The following is a 20,185-nucleotide window of genomic DNA, read 5'->3' on the forward strand; positions in this document are numbered from 1 at the left end:
AGCGCGAGAAGCTGCTCGTCTTTGGCGACGACTATGACTCCAAGGAGGGCACCGCCATCCGCGACTACATCCACGTCGGCGACCTCGCCAAGGGCCACCTCGTCGCCCTCAACTACCTGCGCGACAACAACCCCGGCGTCCGCGCCTGGAACCTCGTCTCCGGCCGCGGCAGCACCGTCTACGACATCTTCAAGGCCTTTAGCAAGGTCGTCGGCCGCGACCTGCCCTACGAGGTCCGCCCCCGCCGCCAGGGCGACGTCCTCAACCTCACCGCCAACCCTGAGCGCGCCAACAAGGAGCTCAACTGGAAGACCGAACAGACCATGGAGAAGGCCTGCGAGGACCTGTGGCGCTGGGTCGAGAACAACCCCCAGGGCTACCGCCAGGACCCGCCCCCGGAGCTGCTCGCCAACGCCAAGGCCATTGGCACAAAATAGAGAGATCGGGGCGATGGAGAACAGGAGGGGGTTTTTCAGGACATCCTGATTCGCAGAAGCAAGAAAAGAAAACCATTGCTGCTGCATTTCACTTTTTCCTTTTGTTGCTAGAGGTGCTGAGCGCCACGCACGATAGACTAATGAAAAAAAAATTGATGAAGAGGCATGAAGGTGTCTCTGCAAATGAGCGGAATTTTATTCTCGATCCCCATCCCATTACTACACATCTATCGGTCTAGGCAAGTCTGCTGCGTGGCGTGCGGGCAGCCGCATCTTCCTCGCGTCAATCTATCTTGAGCAGCAATTTGCCGGATGTCTTCCTTGACTCGAGGTCAATGTGGGCCTGGGACGCGTCTGCCAGAGGATATGTCTTGTACACTGGCACCTCGACCTTGCCAGACGTCAGCATCTCGAACAATTCGCTGCCGTACCTTTTCCAGCTCCTCGCGCTCGGCTAGGTAGCCGTTGACGACAGGTCTCATGAGTTTGAGGTTCTTGCCACCGAGACGGAGGATGTTGACGGGGTCCACGGCGCCAGACTGCAAAACGTCAGCATAGGTCGGGTGCAAGCAGGGGGGCACGTGTTGTCACGACGTACAGCATTTCCAAAGATGACCAGTCGTCCCTTGCGCGCCGCCATCTCGACGTCACCGTCAAAGGTTGTCTTGCCAACGCCGTCAAACACGACATCGACACCATGGCCACCTGTGATCTTCTTCACCTCTTCGACAAGGTTATCGCTCTTCGAGTTGACGCCAAACTCGGCTCCCTTGGCGTGCGCAGCAGCGAGCTTCTCCTCTGAGCTCGCCGTAGCGATGACGCGAGCACCGACGGCCTTGAGCATCTGCACGAGCAGTCCACCAACACCGCCAGCCGCGGCGTGAACGAGAGCCCACTCGCCAGACTTGACCTCGCCCGCCTCTCGCACAAAGGTCCATGCAGTGAGCCCCTGCAGCCAGGCGGCAGCGGCGACGTCGAGGGTCAGGTTGTCAGGGATGGCGACGACCAGGGCGGCGGGCACGGCAGAGTAGCTTGCGTAGGCACCGACGGATCCCATGTAGACGACACGGGTGCCGTTGGGAAACTTGGAGGCCACCGAGGGGTGTGCCGCAGCGATTGTGCCGGCGCCTTCTCGTCCTAGAGTGTGGGGGAAATCATTGCCAGGGATGGGGTAAAGACCCGTGCGGAAGTACGTGTCAATGTAGTTGATGCCGGCGTAGGCGTTGCGCACGAGGACATGGCCTTCGGGGACAGCGGGGACGGGAGCCGTGTTAAGAGTAAGCACGGAGGGGTCGCCAGTCTTAGCAATCTGGATGGCGGGCATCGACTGCGGCAGGGAAGAGGAGGCCATTGTGCGATGTATTCTGGGGCCGCGGATGGGTCTGAAAGCCGTTTGGACAGAGAATGGCCAGAGGAGGGCAGCGGTTGGGATGCGCTTGGATACGAAGCAAAGTGGTGAGGGTGCCAGAGACATGCTACGTACGATGGTGTGTGTTGGTATCGACCTATCTTAATACGTGGTGGGGTTGAAGTCGTGATCCAATGTGATGAGGGGTAAATCATGCCTGTCTATCTGCCCGAGGTGCCGCAATGCCGTTCGGGGCCAGTCAGGTGCGCCGCGGATTAGCTAGCGAGCCGGAAAACTAAGCAAATCTCATGTTTCACGCCCTTTCATTGCCTTTTTGGGCATGATGGGTGGATGCTGGACAATCAAGACAAGGGCTGTTCATTAGCATTACTATTAGAATCAGCCTTGCTCGGCGGAGGCGCGTCATGACTGCTGCCGAGTCGCCGTGCGCCGCAAGAAGAACCCGATAAAGCTCTTATCTGGATGAGACAGGAGCGCGTCAGCTCGAGCGATCTCCAGGGGTCGGTTGCAATGTCCCCGCGACGGAGTAACGACGATATTCATGGAGAGTGGCCGCCCGGGGGGCTGAGTCGGAATGCAGTGAGGCCCGGCCTAGAGGTGGATCGAGTTTTGTTTCAATGGGCATGTTGCGTCGTCGCTTTCCCCCCGAAGCTTGCGAGGCCTTGTTCTCCTTGTGGAGGCTCTTGTGGATTGGCGATGACTCGGGAGAGCGCTGCGCCTCGCAGGAAACGAGAAAAGAATCTAGGTTGCCAAGCAGAACACTCAGCGAATGGCGTGCATTGCCTTGCACTGACACACCGAGACGAGCAGGTTCGCTCGTCGTTCTCTCCTCGGAACATGGGTGGGAGGCAACGGAATCCACGTGCCGCGTCATCGCGAAAGAACAGAACCGTCGGCTAGGGCCTCGCCATTGGCTTTTTCATCCGGAGTCCGGACTCTTGATGAGGTGTGAAACGGGCGAGAGAAGTGGCTGTTCACATGCTTTTCCGAATGCATCATGTGCCGATTATCCAGCAGCCCGCGAGGTTGGGGCACTAGATACTTCGACGCAGCCGTGACGATTCCAATCAGGAAGACTGCAAGGCCGACATCAAACTGGATTTTGACGCCTGTCCTCCCTCCCCGAGTGATAGCTGATGGATGGGCAAGTCGGCGCCTGCCAAGCGGCTCTCCCGTCAAAGGCCTGTCTTGGCCTTGTGGCTAGAGAAGGGGAAAGTGGTGGGGTGGACAGGACTATCGACAGGGGGTATGTGGCGCATCGAGATCCACTGGCTGTCCATCCTTTTGTCGTGCCTGTCATCCCTACCCACCTACCTAGGTAAGGCACCTTGTCTAAAGGTACATGTAGGTTGCCTTCCCTAGGTGGGTAGGTAGTTAGGTAGGTACCTTAGGTAGACAGGTAAGGTACCTTAAACAGGTACCTTAAACAGGTACCTTAAACAGGTACCTTCCTGGCCATGGGCACTGAATGCACTGCCTACACTGCCTGCACTTGCCTCACACCCGCTTGCTCCTTCCCCCCTCCGCCACGCCGTGTGGACGTCACTGACCGAGAATACTCGTGTCTCTACGACTGCTCGGGATTTTCGCCTTTCATATCCTGTCGCATTTTTATCCTTTCATCCCTCGCCTCCACAAGCTGGAGCCTTTCCATTTTCAAATGTCAAGAACTGAATGACTGGCGGCCCCTCTTACAAATACTCCTCAACATAGTCGCCGTCGGTCCTGAGACGAAGAGTTTGCCCCCCAATTCGACACTCAGTCAAGCCCAATTGGCCGAGCCTCGAACCCGCAACCCGGCTCACTCCTGAGACCTGAGTCCATTCGTCTACTTCCATACGGACCTCGACACAGGCTTTCAACCTCGGAGGGAGGCCTCGCCGCGTTGTATCTTCAGCCCTCTCTGATTGCTTTATCAACCGTCTTCCGACTGCGATCTGCCCCTCCTCTGATGCAACCACGATCCGTTTAGCTTTGGCTTTTGGCTCTCTCTCTCTCTCACCACGCTGTGGCTGAGGAGCTTGACCTGAACCGCGCCACCCATTAAGCGGCACGTCCCTGTCGTGCCTGTCATGCCAATTCCCTCCCACGAAGACCGCCAGCGGCGACTTCTTCAGCTCGCGGAGCAATGGGGCGTGGAAGTGCCGTCAGCGACCTCATCACTGTCCCGCCCATCTCATCCGCCCACTTATCGCAACACAGATGATGACTTCTACGCCGAAGAGCTCGTCAAAAGAAGACAACTTTCACACGGCCGGACCGAGTCGACTGGGAACCTTCGAAAGGCATTTTCTTCCTCCAAGAAGAAATCCTACGACCCCAAGATCGTCTTCGATGCCTTGAACTCTCACGTCGCCAACTCGGGTAGAGCCGGCGCAGCCGAGTCTCTCATCAATCTCCTCATCAGCTCGGGTGGTGATGTAAATCTCCCCCAGAAGCCCAAGCAAGGCCTTCTTAGCCGTCGTAAGAGCTTGGAGACCTTTGGAGAACGGAGCAGGCTCCTCCAGCAGGCGGTGCAGAATGGACAAGCGGACATGGTGGCCGTCTTGCTGCCCCACGCAGACACCGTCGCCCTGGACACATCGCTGCCCATAGCCATGAGGAACCAGAACACAGCGATTGTTGAGCTGTTGCTTCGATATGGTGCCGGTGCCGCCTCGACGGCTGATGCCCAGGACGCCGTACGCCAGGCATGTGTCACGGGCGGACAAGCCGAAATTGTCAGTCTGGTTCTGCGGTCCGAGGGACGACCTTCAGCTTCCTGGCTGTCCCAATGCATGATTGATGCCACTCGAGCCGCCTGCGTTTCGACAGTCATGAGACTAGCTAGATCCACCGCTGATGGAAGCCACAAGCAAGCACAGGCCCTGAAGATTGCGATATCGCAAGGACGACACGACATAGTGCTTGCAATCTTGCTTGGAAGCAAACCACCCCGTGGTCAAGGTCTGGACGAAGCCTTCACCGAACTCATCGGCCATCCGGTCTATCAATCCAAATGACAAGATTCCATGGTTGAGATGCTGCTCTGTGCTGGTGCCGAGGGGGATGGCACATCGCTTGCTTTGCTCAACTCGGCATCCGCGGAGTTTCTCGAGATGCTCCACGTCCTAGTCACATACGGCACGTCGATCGAGTATCGGGATGCCATGGCCGTTCGGAAGGCCATATCCAATGGCCGCGTAGATGTGGCGCACATTCTGCTTGCTGGCAACTCGCCTTTGAGCTCTCTCCAGGCGTCCGAGTGCGTTGAACTCATTCCTAAAGACTTGGCATTGGAACACCGGCGGCTGTTGCTTGATGTGCTCTTACGAAGAGGAGCCAGCGGCAACCCTCTGCATGACGTTCTCATCGAAGCCGTCAGGGCTGGTGACGTCAAGTCTGTCAATCTCCTGGTCACTCCCCAGTTCCCGGGGTCGGGTCGGCCCGTCGAGTCTCAGTCACCGCGCGGTCTGGGGAGAAGAGCGTCGAAATCCATGGTCTTCGAGAGACACGAAGTGGCCTCGGTTGACTACAAGAATGGACTGGCGTTGCAGATTGCAGTCAGCCGTGGTGATGTAACCATGGCCAGTGTGCTGCTCGCAAGCAAGCCCAGCGGCCAAACTGTTGCGCGTGTTTTCGCTGAAACATCTGCACTCCCGCCTCGCGACAAGCTTGGCATGGTGGAATGTTTCCTCTCTAGCGGACTACCCTCTCAAACCGTACAAAATGCTTTGCAGGAAGCTATCGACTCAAAACCACCAAACAGGGATGAAGCTTTAATTGCTCTGCTTCTTCGGTTTACAAATGACGTCAATTCAAGCGATGGGGCATTGTTGGCAGCAGTGACGCAAAAAGATGTCAAACTTCTCGCTGCGCTTCTCCGGAAGAACATCTCGCCAGACACCGCGGCTGGTGTTCTTCCTAGCATAGTAGCGATTGAAGATCCACGAGCCAGGCTTGAGATAGCGAGTCTTGTATTGAGCTCCGTGCCTGGTATGGATCCCGTCAAGGTGTCGTCTGCGATGCTTCACGTTCTCAATACACAACCTGCAGATATGAGACTGCTGCAGGTGCTATTACAACAAGGTCGGGCTGACATCAATTTTAATGATGGCGCACCATTGTCAATCGGTATGTTAGATGTGTCTTAATCCTGCCATCCCTGTTCTCTAACGACGATAGCGATTCGGGACCATGAGCCTCCGGTGCTTGACACGGTTCTGAAGCACAGCAAGCCCTCTGCTGCGACTCTGAATCGTGGTCTGAACGAGCTCTCTCAAATGCTATCCTCTGAGAAAAAAGTGTCCAAACTGCACACCCTCTTGCGAAGAACTACAGATAAGGCTCTTCTCAACGATATTCTGGTTAAGGAGGTCCACTCTCTCGCCAAGACAGAACCAAAAAGCCGGCAGCTGTCTACGGTCAAGGTCCTCCTCAGCTCTGGAGCTGACGTCAATTCACACAATGCGGCAGCCTTGTGTCATGCAGTTGCTGCCAGCGACGAACAATTGACGAATGTGCTTTTCGAAGCCAGACCGACACCGGCATCCTTGGCGTATGCTTTGCCACATGCCTTACGGATACCTGATCCCATGGATCGCTTGGCCTTTTCCAAGAAGTTGCTGGAGGCCGGTGCCCCTAGTGCGGAGGCTAATCGTGCACTGGGCTTTGCTATTAATACATATTCTGACGACCTCCCGTTATTGCGGACCCTGTCAGTCAAGGCAAATACCAATGATGGAGAGGCTCTTGTAGCCGCCATCAGACGAGAAAGACCCGACATTGTGGAACTGGTGCTGCAAAGAAAGCACACTGCCGCCATCCTTAACAGTGCTTTCACCGAGGCCACCAAATGCCAGAAGAAGGATACAAGAGCGCTCCTGTGTACGCTGCTATTGGAACATGGGGCCTCGGGCAACGCGGTTTCAGAAGCTTTGCAAGCTGCGGCGACCGACGGAGACATTGTCCTTGGAAACATCTTGATCAACCATGGTGTAGGCGTTGACGACCAAGCCATCATCGAAGCGTGTCGGTCCGGTGCTGCTGATGTCCTTGCGATGCTGCTGACCGGCAGAGAACCCAGCAGAGCAACGCTAGAACAGGGGTTTCAGGCAGCAACCGAGGTTGGGGATTTGCGAAAGCGAGCTGCAGTCCTGGAGCCGCTTCTCACGCGTGGTGTCGGTGGGGATGCTCTCAATGCCCAACTAGTATCTGCAGTCCGTTTCGGTGGCGAGGGTGAAGAACTGGTAAGGATCTTGCTTCAAGCTGGTGCGGATCCAAACTATTATAATGGCGAGGCTGTCTGGGCAGCGACGCGGAGCGCCAATGTGGGCAGTCTGAAGATAATACTCGCTGTTGGTCACGACGAGAAAAGCAGAGTGAGTTGACTCAATAACGGAATTCGATTTCTGGCTAACACGGCGCAGCAACGAAGGGCATCCTCCGTCACTCTGATCAGAGCGCTGAACGCTGCCTGGAAGCTAAGCGGAAGCTCGCGCTTGATGGTTCTTGACATGCTTTTCCAAGCCGGGCTTCCCGTCTGCGAGGAGCTTCACATCTGCCTGAATAAGGCCGTAAACGATGAGGCGATCGATGAAAAGGCTATCGAAGTTCTTGTGGCCCATGGCGCGACCCCAAACGTGAAGGGTGCCAAGACACTGGTTGATGCCGCACAGAGAGCTTTGCCGTCGGTTGTGCGACTATTACTCGAGGCAACAGTTACGACCGACGCCTTAAATTTGACGGTTGTGCAGAGCTTCACCAATAAAAACGCAGCCACATGGTTTAGCGACAGAGGCTTCTTGGTTCTCCAAGCCTTGATACTAAAGGGAGCCCATGGAGCGGGTTTGACAGACGTCTTGGGTCTCGTCATCAACATGGTGCCCCAGAGTCCAGACCTCGGAGGCCGTTTCATGGACTTGCTGTTCGAGAATGACGTGGATGTCGACCATGAAGACGGAAAGCTCCTAGAGTCGGCAACCTCTGCAAACAACATTAGGCTCGTACAGCGCCTTCTAGAGAAACACCCCAAGACAGAGTCGCTTTCGAGGGCTTTCCATCACATATTTGACCAGCAACTGTCCGAAGATGAGGCCCTGCAACTGATTCAAGTCTATACAGACTATAGCAACGGAGAGACACGCCTGGATGTTATGTACTCACTTTCGGACTCGCCACCAGTTCTGTTTCTCGCGCTCGCCAGGTTCCCACGGTCCTTTAGGATTATGAAGGCTTTGCTGGATGCCGGCTTCTACCACGACCAGACAACCGTTAGTCGGGTCATGCCTGAGATTGAGGAAGAAGAAACAGTAACGCTTCTCACTTGGGCACTTATCCAACCGCAAAAGAAAGTCAGCAGCAACATAATCCAGCTTCTTCTAGATTCCGGGGCCAAGGTCAACTTTGAAACTCGACACTCACGTCTGACGCCACTGATGCTGGCGATCCATGCAAGACGGCCTGATGTCACGAAGGAACTTCTTCTGAAGGATGCCGATGTGGACGTCACGGACGCAAAGGGCAATACCCCACTGTCACTGGCGTCAGACATCGGAGGCGACGTGGCCATCACTATGATGTCCAACCTACTCGCTGCTGGCGCGTCCAGAAACGACGGATCCCTTCAGAATGCTGCTCGTGAGCTCAACCTAGCAGCCGTCCAAGTGCTCGTCGAGTATGGCCATGATCCAGATTTTCCCAGCCATCTGCACGACGGACGGAGTGCCTTGGGCGAAATGTGTCTTCATGGAGCCATATCTGGCGAGATGACTGCTGCCCGCGAAAAACAAATTGAGAAGGTTATGAACTTTCTGCTCGACAAGGGCTCTGATATTTCTGTTAAGTGCAGCGGCAAATCCTTGCTTCATCTCGCCTTGGAGTCTAGCGATCCTGTGGCTATGACCAGGCTGCTCCTCAAAGTGGGCATGTGGAAGCTGGTCAACAAGAAATTCAATCTATACAGGGATGGGGTGTACACTTACTCCCCCACCATGTACGTCGCTAAAGTTTTACCCAAGGCTGATGTCAACGAGCAACTTCTGCGCCTACTGCGCGCCAACAGGTCCGAAGACGTCTTCTTTGCTAATCGAGGGCCGCAGCCGGACGATGCCATAGGCCTTCCAGATGACGTGGCGCTCCAGGAACGGGAACGCCGAGCCCGCCTTAGCCGGCTGGCGAGTGAGCAAGAGGACTACGAGGTGAGCATAGCTCGCTCCAAGGAACTCGCGGCTGTGCAAGCACAAATCTGGGCGAACCAAGCCGAACTCGAAGACGCGCGCCGTAAACGGGCGCACAGCGAAGAAATGGAAGCTATGGGTGATAGGGCACGCGCAGAGGAAGAAGTCTTCGCAGCGGCCATGCGACGGCGAAAGAACGAGCGCGTGTCGGAAGCGTCACACGAGAAGGCCATGGCCGAGGCATCTGCACTCAAGGCACGCCAAGAGATGGAACTGGATAAGCGACGACACCTTCAGGCGCTTGACTGGGAACGGAACATGGCAACGGAGCGGGTGGACCATGCTAAGGCATTGAGTGCGCTTCGAATTGCAGAACGTGAAGATGTTGAGAGAATGGACCGACAACAGGACGAACGGGCAACGCGAAGAATTGCAGAACAACGGCGATTGGTTGAAAGTCAGACAGGTCTTGCGGGACAACTTACCGGCGTTGGCCCTCAGGGACGGCGGCAGATTGGATACGTCGCTGGAGAACTCAATAATTAAGGCGGATTGCAGCAACCACGGAGATGACAAAAGGCAATCTGTACTGCGATTTTAGAATATTGCGGTGCACACGAAAGACGGGACACAGGACGACCGGAGTTAGGGCTCATTCAGGAATACCCTTTAGTTGAGATATCTTTGATTGAACAACCAAATACACAGAAGACCAAGCTCATATAGTCTCCCTTGGTTTGAAACGCAGAACCTCAAAATCATGGCGATGCCAGTCGCCCCGCTGAACGCCTCCAATGCAAGCTTTGCTCACCATCCTCTCGTGTCTAGGACAATACGCCAACCTTCCAGGCAGCGTCAAGCAGCCAGGTGCCACAACATAGGCTAGTAGAGACCCAACAGTCGTTCGTGTCGTTTGACAAGCACCTTGAGAGCTTCAGCGACCCGAGAAGCCGCACCCGGGACCGCCTGCTGCCTCGGCCACGGCGCGTGCGGCACAGAGTCCATTGCCGCAGCACCCGGAAGCACAGTCGGCGTCACTGGTGCACTGCCCCGTAATGAACTGCTGGCCGTTTCCGGTACCAACGTTCTGGGAGCCCGGCGCGCCCGAGTCCGCGCCCGGCTGCTGGGCCATCCGTCCCGGTTCTTGCTGCTGTGGGGGTTGCTGCTGCTCGGGCTGCTGCGGCTGCTGGCCGCCATCGCCGAAGCCGCAGCCCTGCTTGCCGGCCTGGAACTGTGCGCCGAGGCCGGAGCAGACGCCGCCGTTGCCGCCGTTGATTGCGCAGCACTGGGAGGCGCAGTCGGCGCTCGAGAGACAGGCGCCGCCGATGAACTGGACGCCGTTGCCGTTGCCGATGTTCTTCTCGCCGGAGGGGTCTGGGACGACGGGACTCGGCAGAGCGAGGACTGTGGCGGCGACTTGGGGACTGTTAGTTTCTTGCCGGTCTCTGTGAATGGGCGTGGCCTTGTGGGGGTTGGAGATCAGTAACTTACACAGCGCTGCGGCAAAGGAGAAGCGGACCATGTTGTTGACGTATTCAGGGGAGATTTCTTGACTGAAAAGGGTTGGTGACAGGCTGGCTGTGGTCGCAATAAAGGGTCGAGAAGGCTATGATCTGAAGCTAACAAAAATTTGCCTCATCGTCGCCGGTCTTCGCCACTTCTTATACAAGAGATCGCTCCTAGCACCATCAACCATGGTCTGACCTGTCAGCCTTGATGTCCCCTGACAACCTGGCCAGACACCTTCAGACGAGTCTCGATGCATTTCCCGTCACAGAAACACGTCGTGCGGACTGGAATTACGAGCGTAAACCGAGATGCGCCACTCGTGCTGCGCACCGATGAGCTGGGCGCCCCTTGTCAGACTCGCGATACTTCGACGTCGTCGTCTTCGTCAGCGTGCCAGTCGGGCCAATGTTTCGGATGAGCGCGTAGCTGACTGGGGTTTGTGCTTTGAGCGGGGCCCCCGGCCTGACATCTGGTGGTGGTTCTGCAGCTCACTGCACCAGGGACAGGGGCGATCAGCGCTTTGCGCCCCGCGGATCTTCAGACGAGTTTCCGACGGCAAGGGTTTCTAGGGGGGAGTCGAGACCGTACTCGCAGGCTCCCCTTCAAGACTTTGGTTGGATGATTTCTTCCGAGAGGGTTGTTTCTTTGATTTCGGATGATGCGCGAGGCTTTGGGAGCTCGGGCATTCATATTGGCTGGGTAAACGGTCGCGCTGTTTGGCACTTGCGTTGGCAGTGTTTGGATCTCGACTTTGACAGCCACCGTTGTGTGAAAGATGGGATTCTGGTTTCGAGGGGCATGACCTCGCTCGAGGCGACGATGTGAGCTCGGCAGACGAGAGGGAAGATCCTATTGTGGGTTCAGGAATGCAACCAACTTTGTTCCTGAGCAGTTGGTGGCTTGCACGCATAGAAGTGACTGGTCTGCTCTGACAGGTGGCGGTTTCTCGTTTGCGGAGCTGAAGTGCGTTGTTATTGTCGAATCTGGGATGATCTCTCCGCCCTCGCCCGAAAAGCAGTGTCATCGAAACACTGCTTTACGGCAGATTTGCCTGGCATGATCGCCTTCTAGAAGGACTACTGGCCACCCGATTTTGAGGCCGTTTGCGGGTTTTGTCTCCGAAGAGAATGGTGAAACGGCTGCCTGCGATGATCCTCGCATCAACCTCCGGGAGCTCGACAAGCGCAGCGGCTCGACTAAAGGCTGTTCCCTACTCTTCCGCCTCCGTCCCGATACTTAGTTCAATTACTCGGGTGTTGGAAATCATGCTCGACGTCTTCGATCTGGTTGGCACCCTGGAATTTCTTGTTGTCTATTGGCACGACATGTCACGTTACCTCGTCCGGCTATCACATGGGCCGAGCCGCTCGAACAATGCTTGTTGCCTGCAACGACTCGACTTCAGGTTGCAATCGAACAATGACGACAGTGTATCCGGTCCTAGCCCTTGGCAATGAAGCTAGGAATGCCCACGAGAAAGCGGTGCCTGTCTACCAAGGGTACTCAAAGATCAGTCTTCGTTGACCTTGGAATTCAAAAGGAGCAAACGCCCACTACATGAGATACCTGCCCCGTCATGATGGTTCGATCGCGGATGATCGTCCAATGCCATCAAACCTCGTGGCAATGTAACTCTGATGCTCAGGCCCCTTGGGGAAGATCATACAAGAACTCATGTCGCATGACTCTCGCCATACTTTCACATGGCACGCTCGAGCCCTCCTGGCCCCCCTTGTTCCGCCATCCGTTTTCTGACCGTCCATTCCCCTTTCCTCATCTGTCTCACCACAATTCGAGCAACAAAGCCAACCTTGATTCCCCTGCTTTCGAAAGAGTCGTTTGAGTTTTTCCTAGTTCGAGGCCCGCAAGTCTGTAAAGGCAGGTGGCAATTGAAGTTTGCGTGCGAGGGTTTGCATCCTGAGGTATGAGATTTGTCGCGCACACGCTCACGAGCAGGTTCAGAGAGATTAAACTTGTGTCAAATATGGGAAGGTTGAGCAGAGCATCAGCAAGTGTCATAGGACAGCTCGATGTTATACCGACATGATCTCCCTCGACAGTGTTCTCCTGCAGCTTTTGAGAATGTCTAATCGGCTAACTTTCGCACGCCGTACGGCTTCACCTCAATCGTTCCGACGAGGCCATGCTGCTGCCGTGACATGCTATTGTATACAGCCGGGTCCACTGTCCTGATCCTGTTAATCAAGTTGGTCGCCATTTCAATGACAACACTGTTCTTCCCTTCTTTCAGGAACGCAGTAATGTCAAACTCGACACCCATCTGGTCAACGGGACCAATCCATTCGTCATTTACAAAGATGCGCAACGATCCGATGAAGGTGGGAATGGCGAGCACGGCACCATGCACGTCAGCGTCCCACTCGGAGTCGAGGGTGAAGGAGCTGCTGTAGCGACCTAAGCCAACCGAGTCCTCGAGTCCCTCAATCTCGGGCCAGGCGACGAGAGGGCCGTCGCCGAGCGAAAAAGTGCGGTTGACCTTGACGGTCTCGGTGGAGAAGACATCATCAGTAGGGCGCCAGTCCTCCACGTCGAGTGTCCAGTTGCCGAGGGCTTGGGTAGGGATTACAGAGTCAATTCGGGCAGAAACGGATTTCCCAGTACTGAGAGCAACATCGTAGGTCCCTGTCTTGTTGGAGCGAAGCACCAGACCTGCGTCAGTGCGGTGAAGCGAGGCGCCCGCCAGGGCGGCAAGCCTTGCGTGGATGGGTGTCGTGTCAGAGGGCGCGACAGTCAACATTGCTGACTGGTAGGCCGAGAGGCTAATGTGAACCTTCAACTGGGTATCAGAAACTTCTTCATAGTTGGCAACGGGAGTAATTTCGCCAGTCCAGAGGTTCATCCAAAAGGGGATGCCCTTGCTGCTTCGGCGAGGGATGATGACATCGGCCTCGACAGGCTGAACCCGGATATTGGCACGAATCTCATAGATATCAGTATGAGTAGCCGTGAAGAAGAAGTGATCGGAATCGCCATCAACGCGATGATAGTTCAAGAGTTGTTGGTTGTCATACTGCACACGAGGTTTGACGCCGGCCTCCGCCATGGCGGCTGGGATGTCGGGGCGGTCTGCCGGGTTGAACACGTTGGGTAGAGCCAGGAGCTCGTCAAAAATAGCCTTGATCTTGTCGTTCTGGTCAAATTCTTTGTATCCAAATGCGCGGGGTGCGGTCCAGTTACCAACAGCAACGACCGTCAATCCCTTTTTGGCAAAGTCAAGAATCTTTTCAGCGGTGGCAACCTCGATCACAGGGGCACGAGAGGCAAACGAGTCTCCCTCGAAGGCAAGCACGGAAAAGCCGGGGCCTTTAGGGTGCAAGAGCCCATCCTCAACGAACGCCGTCGGCTCTTCGAACTGGCCGGGACCAATTAGATTCATGCTCCAGCCCTGACGCGCACCATCTAGGGAGTACCATGGCCCGCTGAATCCAGCAGCGATGTAGCCCTTAGGGGAGTAGAAGGCGACATCGTGCTTGGGAGAACCTCGTTGGAGAAGTGACTGAGTGCGAGCAAAGTAATCGGCAACGTCGCGCGTATGCTTCCACATGGGAATGCGAGGGCCCCAAGACTCTGAGTAACCCACACGGTTGCCACTGTAAGGAGTGAAGGCTGCAAAACCAGGCCACTTCGCACCAGGCGCTTCTTTGTAGGAGAATCCGTGAAAGATTTGGAGGTTGACGCCTGCCGTCATGATAGGATTCATAATTTTGATCATGAGATCCCATGTCGTAGCGTAAGGCTGGTTCAGTAGCGCGCCGGCTTCATTGCTGATCATTGTGAGATTGGCGAAGTTGGCCGCACCAGCAAGAGCACGCCAGTCACCCATGTTTTTGAAGCCCAGAGACTCGCCTTCGGGAATGTCAATCTTGCCCGCTGCGGTGGTAGCGGCCGTAGGAACACCATAGACCTGGGCGCGGAACTTCATGTTCATGGCATTCGCCCATGGCTTGATGCCACCAATGTGATTGTCAACGTACATCTTACCCAGAGTGTCCCAGAAGTCATTGATGACACCGCGGTTCAGCTCGGCGTCCGCAAACCGGAACACGTTCTTTTGGTCATCTTGGGTAATGGCAGGCAGGTAGCGAAAGAGGTCGTAGCCCTGATAGGTCTTGAACTCTTCTCGCAGGTCTGGGGTCCAGATGGTGTTGTACTCAAGTTCGATCGAGTCCTCGAAGTATGCGCCGCCGATATCGGATAGCAGGTCTTTGACCTCAGGCGTCAGAAGATTGTCGTCCCAGAAGTTGGTGACCGCCCCAATTCCGGCGGAGGAAAAGTGATCAATGACCGCTCCGTCTTCGTGATTATGAGGGCCACCCTTTGCCTTCATGCCTGAGCCACGCTCGTGCCACGAAAGAATCATCCAGGTCCCATCATCGGGCGGCGTAAAGTTGACAGTACCATTAGATGCAAAGCAGGACAAGCTGATCAGGCTCGTATGGTCGAGAATGATAGGGCTGGCAGTCGGGCTGCTTCCAGAGGCAACCTTGTAGGCGTGCACCGCCAACAGCGTCTCCTTGGTGACATCGCCTTCCGGAGCATGGCCAGGAGGTGGTACAGGACCACTGTAGCGCTCGCCACCAGTTACAACGGCTCGCCCGAGGACAACCTCTTGAGATGCTGCCGGGTCGTCTTGAGATAGACCAGGTACGGCAGCGGGGTAGGTAGGACCGACAGTATTGTCAATGTAGAAACCGACCTTATCGGCTTCGGAAACGGCAGCGTAGAGACCGTCGATCCAAGGTTGGGTGCCCCAGCCGTACTTTTCAAGGTCGATAGGCGTGTTGCGACTGCGATGCACATCGCTGATTTCGGCGCCTCCAAAACCAGCGTTGTACATCTGCTGCACCTCGGCCCTTATTTCCTCAGGCTCAACCAGACCGTCAGGCCACCACCAGCGGAACATGGGTCGGGCCCGCATCGGAGGGCTCTGAAAGGCGCCATAGACCTCGCCGAGGGCGCTCTGCGCCAGTGTTGACTACAGTCATGCTTTAGTGACTGCCAGGCTATGGGGGCAATGCTATGTCAAATCTTACCAGAGCCATGCCAAATTTGGTCTCAACCGGTTTGGATGGAATGCGAAGGATAGCGAGAGCCGGGGGGTTCCTAGAAAACGCGACATGTGAAGCTCAGATCAACACTATTGCGAGCTCGTGGACTCTTTTAAAGGAACAAGCACATCCTTAGGCCTGCTCATGTTGACGTCTGCTCCTGGGAGGCATCTGAAAAGGCCAGAGCGAAGGTATAGAACTTGGTACAAGGTCGGTACAAGGAGCGACCCCCTGCCAACGCTTCAAGCGGGCAGGAAAGAGATATGCCTCGCTCGAGTATTACCCCGAAGAGGCCAGAAGATACGACGAGGCCTGGCAGGTCGGGCTCCTACCTTTGGATTGTATTGTGTCTGCCCCCCTGGTCCATGGAGCGGATTGTTCGGGGAGGGGTCGCGCCGCACTCATGACTGTCGTCGGTGGGACCTCTTCCCACTTACACCCACCAAGCCTGCAGGAAAAAGTTGGTCCGTCGGTTAGTTTGCGGATGAAAGCTTTGGGCAGGGGTTACTCGGCCGTTTACCCCGGACGCTTTCTCCAACCGTCGCTATTCAGTTGTTGCGGGGAACCGGTGATCAGAGGCGGGGGGAATCCTTGGTGGGAGGGGCACCCCCTGGCGTCCAGCAGGGTAAACCTGCTACTGATGCGAGGAAACCCAACTATTGTGTAGACCCGTACCCAGAGCTTCGTATCTAAGCTCTGCAATGTGGTCTTATGCGCTCGAGGCGCCGCTGGTGTCGTATGTCTTAGGCAGGTCTTGGCCGTGCAGACTAGTGCAATGGGCACCTTGTAGTTAATAACTCTGCTTGGCACAACGCTGGAAGGATGCTCTATTGAACACCTTGCTCAGCTGCTGTGCACAACGATTGACATTCGTAACAAATTTCTGCAACATGCCGGATGTTTGGCTCCTTGAATGCAGATCACCTAGCCCAGGGCAGTTCCAGTATCGCGGACTTCCGCCCCGCCACTCGATCAGTTTAATCACACCGAATCGCAGATCCGCCCATTCTGCTGGGTCTGGAGATTGGGTGAGCACAAGTCACTCATCAATGAGGTGCGCTTACGGCCTGGTATTTGATGTACGTCCCGAGAGTGTGAGCCATACCTGCCAACCAAGGTTTCTGTTTCCATCATTCGTCAACAGACAGCCCGACAGGGTTCTGGGTTCATCGAACGTACACATCAATCATGGTCCGCCTCTGAAAGCAAGATCTCTTTCACAGGGTGTTATCATGAGCGAGGCAGAAGGTGTTGATGCTATGTACAATGACGAGCCCTGGACGAATCTCGGTGCAGATGTCGGTTGTGGAGAGATATAGCGCACGTCGAACGAGAAAGACCGTGGCGAAGATCCTCGGTCTTCCCCAATGGCCCGCCATCCGCCTGGGCATGGAACAACTCGCTGCCGCTGCGGCCTAGCCTGCGCAGGACCTGGCGTATGATGGAGGACAACAAGCAGTTGGGAGATTGTGACGTTGCGCGAACGTAGGATACGGATCTCCATGATAGAGCCCCCAGCTATTAGAGCGCTGTTTCTGGACCTTATATCCATCTGGGTGCAGTACCAGATGCGAAATCTTGGCGACACAGAGAGAGAATTTCTTTCGTGATCAGCAGATGTGGCTAGATGCGTCACTTGGTCGTTATTTATCAGCCTCTTCCGTCCGCGACGAATCTGACGCGGCACGTCAGCAAGACAATTGCATGAAGTGGAAGGCAGAGCCTTTTACCATCAATAATGAAAAGCTTCCGGGGGCTACATGGTAATATGAAGCTCAGAGCATCATCATCGCGTGGCTGTTCATTACTAGCGTTGTATTAGCTCCTTCACATCATCAGACTTCGTCTGTAGCTCCAAATGAGGTGGACTTACAAGTCGTGTCTTATAAGCGCGTGACCAATTTGCTTGGCGTCAGGCCGCCTTTGAACCGCGGACTGTTGTTTGGTGTCCGTAGGTGGGATATTTTGGATGAGGACGGCTTAACCCAATAAGTTGACGAATGGTTCCGGCCACTTGCCCCAGAGTAGAGGGCGATCACCCAATCGTCCGCTGACGGGCGCGAGAACTTTCATTTTGCGCCTCTCTTTGTCAACTTCGGCGACGTAAACATACCCCATGACGTTCGCGTTGCGAATGGTCTCAGGCGAATCCTTGGTAGAGGCGTACATGACAGCCAAAGTCCAATGCGCCATGAGGCCTGATGGCTCGGACAGCATGAGACCCTCGTCCCCGTTGCCGTACACCGAGTCTGGGACATGTTAGTAAGCGATGTGATATAGCTTGCTATCGTGGTCGCAAACATAGAGGACGGGGCCAGACTTACAGTCACCCAGTCTGTAAATGGTGAGGCTATCAAAATCGACCTGCTGAGTCGCAGGACTTAGAGTTCGCCCGATGTTGCCGAAAAAGTACTCTCTGATCGAAGCCTCGCATGCTTGTTGCATGTACCCTTCATCTCGCGTGGCCACTCCCTCAGATCTGTCGAGATGAATAACATGGATCTGTTCTCCGAGGCCGGTACGTTCATTGGCGAACCGCCTGCTCAACTCTGTGTTGACGCGTGAAGAACCCAATACGAGGATGATGTTTGCTGTCGAATGTCAACAACGCATGATTCTTTGGTTCAGTACACAAACGACTCACCTGATAGCTCTTCGGCAATATGCACGAGAACTTCCATGCTGGCTTTGCTCTTTTCATCCGTGCTAGGCGTGTCGATGATCATTCCAGAGCTCTTGACGTCGGGATCTTGGGTAAATCTAGAAGTCACAGAGCCTGCCAAGCGGCTTACGAGTTCAAGGTATTTCTTGGGGTCTTCGGCCGGGCTTGTCCGTCCGTAGTAGAATGCTAGAGGTAACTTGACAGGTACCTGACTTGGCCCGCTGGTGGGCGTGGTGCCCCATCCGTCTACAGCCTCGATATCCAGAATGGAAGCCAGAGCACTGGCGCTCAGTGTGCCTGGCAGAGACAGCATGCCCTCTTTGGGATCCATGTTGACCACCAAAGGCTGTCCCTCCAGTCGTGTAGCATAGCTCGTCAATGTCCGCGCGACACTTGTTTTGCCTGTGTTCGGAGGCCCACAGATCATAACGCGTGGTCCTTCTGCTTTCGCCGCCGCTGCATGCTGTCGAAGAGCATGTAGTTTGAAGTGAAGATTGAGATAGGAATTCATGGGTGAGTCGGTAGGCTTCGGGAAGTCTGCGAGGAACTCGTCATCGCAGGTGCCAGTAACTTCGAGCTGGCAGCCCATGAATGTGAGGATTTTCGTCTTGACACCGCTGAAGCGATAGACGTGGTGTGCGGCGAGCTCTGTGCCATCTTTTTCTGCAACACCGGCAACAAGCTTCACTTCGACTTCTGAGCTAAAGCCAACCTCGAATCGCCATTCGGATAGCTGCTCGAGCTTGATGACCCGAGTAGTGGAGGCGCCAGTGGGAGCTGCTGGCTGTCGAGCAGTCAGAAGCAGACAAATGGAAGTATTGGGACGCGACACATACCTGAGCAGCGAAGGTTTCCAGGCCAAGTCCTGGAATAGACATAGTCGCTACCACTGAGCTACGACAGACAGCAGCTTGGGGTGTCTGGTCTAGCAGCAACCTCTAGTAACTACCTAGGTATCTAGAATGGATCCCTAGCATAAAGCTGGCATACAGCTTGCTTGAGCAGCCATTACACACCCGCATAACGTCTGGTGGGGGTGCCTGGATGGATCTTCAGGAACATCCGAGGTTCACCCGTCCAGCCCAATCAAAAACGTCTCACACACACAGCGTACGTCACGGGTCCATTACACACCCCTCGCTGACACCCGCCCAAGCCACTGGCTCCCTCTGGGGCGAATGGCGGTGCATTTGGTCCACCTTGGGTCACGGACGCCCACTCCAGGCTCCCAAGACGTCACACTACTTCTCCATATCCAGACCACGCCATCCTCACCTTGCGACCTCGAAACCACAATCATCTGCCCTGCACTCGTTCATTCTCTCCTTCACAAACACAAGTGAACTGCTAGATTGCCTGCTCACCCGTTCAACACATCCGAAAACCGTCCACAATGTGCTCCGCCGATATCTTCCTTGGCTTTCTGGCCGTCCTCTTCCCCCCACTACCTGGTACGTCTTGCCCCAATAACTGCTGCCTGATCACTGGCCAAATCCATGAAATATCTCTTGAATCCTCACTAAAACCTCCGCAGTCTGGGTGAAGCGTGGCATCTGCTCAGCAGATTCCATCATCAACATTCTTCTCTGCGTTCTCGGCTTCGTACGTTCCCTCACGGCGACCCCTGCCACCGAACCATCCCCCACTAACACGGCCCAGATTCCCGGCCTCATCCACGCCTGGTACATCATTGTCCAATACCCCGAGCCCGCCAATGAATACGACTCCCTCCCCCAGAATGACCGCGAGGGCGGCCGAGTCACCTACGTCTTCGTCCACGGCGACGGACGCCAGCCCCAGCAGCAGGCCCGCCCGCACAAGGGCCAGCCCCAGCCCCAGCAGAACCACAACAACCTCAGCTACGGCACCGCCGGCAACTCGAGCCAGCAGCAGCAGCAGAATGGAAACGGTGGCGAGGGTAGCAGCGACGGCGCCGCGCCGCCCAGCTACGCTGCGGTTGTGGCCCAGGGCGACAACAAGGT

At 55.5% G+C, this 20,185-nt stretch overlaps 7 protein-coding genes across 7 annotated transcripts in view; 3 read left to right on the forward strand and 4 right to left on the reverse strand.

The window, feature by feature from the left end:
* Positions 1 to 437, forward strand: part of VDBG_01267 (bifunctional protein GAL10) — a gene marked incomplete at both ends in the record, with an annotated part of 1,309 nt that extends 872 nt beyond the window's left edge. Inside the window, one exon of the mRNA XM_003009538.1 lies at positions 48 to 437. Within this exon, the coding sequence (XP_003009584.1) occupies positions 48 to 437 (390 nt within the window). The remainder of the gene's footprint in view (positions 1 to 47) is intronic.
* Positions 438 to 720: 283 nt separating this feature from the next.
* On the reverse strand, positions 721 to 1,788 carry VDBG_01268 (quinone oxidoreductase; the record flags this gene model as incomplete). Its single annotated transcript, XM_003009539.1, has 3 exons — positions 721 to 828; positions 869 to 976; positions 1,036 to 1,788. The coding sequence occupies 3 exons, from the start codon at positions 1,786 to 1,788 to the stop codon at positions 721 to 723; spliced, it is 969 nt and encodes a 322-aa protein (XP_003009585.1).
* Positions 1,789 to 3,878: 2,090 nt separating this feature from the next.
* Positions 3,879 to 9,509, forward strand: VDBG_01269 (conserved hypothetical protein; the record flags this gene model as incomplete). Its single annotated transcript, XM_003009540.1, has 4 exons — positions 3,879 to 4,790; positions 4,851 to 5,919; positions 5,971 to 7,166; positions 7,215 to 9,509. 4 exons carry the CDS (start codon positions 3,879 to 3,881, stop codon positions 9,507 to 9,509), a joined length of 5,472 nt encoding a protein of 1,823 aa, XP_003009586.1.
* A 388-nt stretch (positions 9,510 to 9,897) lies between these two features.
* On the reverse strand, positions 9,898 to 10,485 carry VDBG_01270 (conserved hypothetical protein; the record flags this gene model as incomplete). Its single annotated transcript, XM_003009541.1, has 2 exons — positions 9,898 to 10,367; positions 10,455 to 10,485. The coding sequence occupies 2 exons, from the start codon at positions 10,483 to 10,485 to the stop codon at positions 9,898 to 9,900; spliced, it is 501 nt and encodes a 166-aa protein (XP_003009587.1).
* A 2,073-nt stretch (positions 10,486 to 12,558) lies between these two features.
* VDBG_01271 (secreted protein) lies at positions 12,559 to 15,535 on the reverse strand (the record flags this gene model as incomplete). Its single annotated transcript, XM_003009542.1, has 2 exons — positions 12,559 to 15,468; positions 15,527 to 15,535. 2 exons carry the CDS (start codon positions 15,533 to 15,535, stop codon positions 12,559 to 12,561), a joined length of 2,919 nt encoding a protein of 972 aa, XP_003009588.1.
* A 1,242-nt stretch (positions 15,536 to 16,777) lies between these two features.
* Positions 16,778 to 19,191, reverse strand: VDBG_01272 (CLP1; the record flags this gene model as incomplete). The annotated part of the gene is made up of 5 exons (XM_003009543.1): positions 16,778 to 17,348; positions 17,415 to 17,790; positions 17,866 to 18,132; positions 18,186 to 18,987; positions 19,040 to 19,191. The coding sequence occupies 4 exons, from the start codon at positions 19,079 to 19,081 to the stop codon at positions 17,522 to 17,524; spliced, it is 1,380 nt and encodes a 459-aa protein (XP_003009589.1).
* Positions 19,192 to 19,438: 247 nt separating this feature from the next.
* The window catches only part of VDBG_01273 (conserved hypothetical protein), a gene marked incomplete at both ends in the record, with an annotated part of 964 nt that continues 217 nt past the window's right edge, over positions 19,439 to 20,185 (forward strand). The window contains 2 exons of the mRNA XM_003009544.1: positions 19,439 to 19,654; positions 19,738 to 20,121. Of these exons, the coding sequence (XP_003009590.1) occupies positions 19,597 to 19,654; positions 19,738 to 20,121 (442 nt within the window). The remainder of the gene's footprint in view (positions 19,655 to 19,737; positions 20,122 to 20,185) is intronic.

This window comes from Verticillium alfalfae, genomic scaffold (genome assembly GCF_000150825.1).
Source record: "Verticillium alfalfae VaMs.102 supercont1.1 genomic scaffold, whole genome shotgun sequence".
NCBI classification, from domain to species: Eukaryota; Fungi; Ascomycota; class Sordariomycetes; order Glomerellales; family Plectosphaerellaceae; genus Verticillium; species Verticillium alfalfae.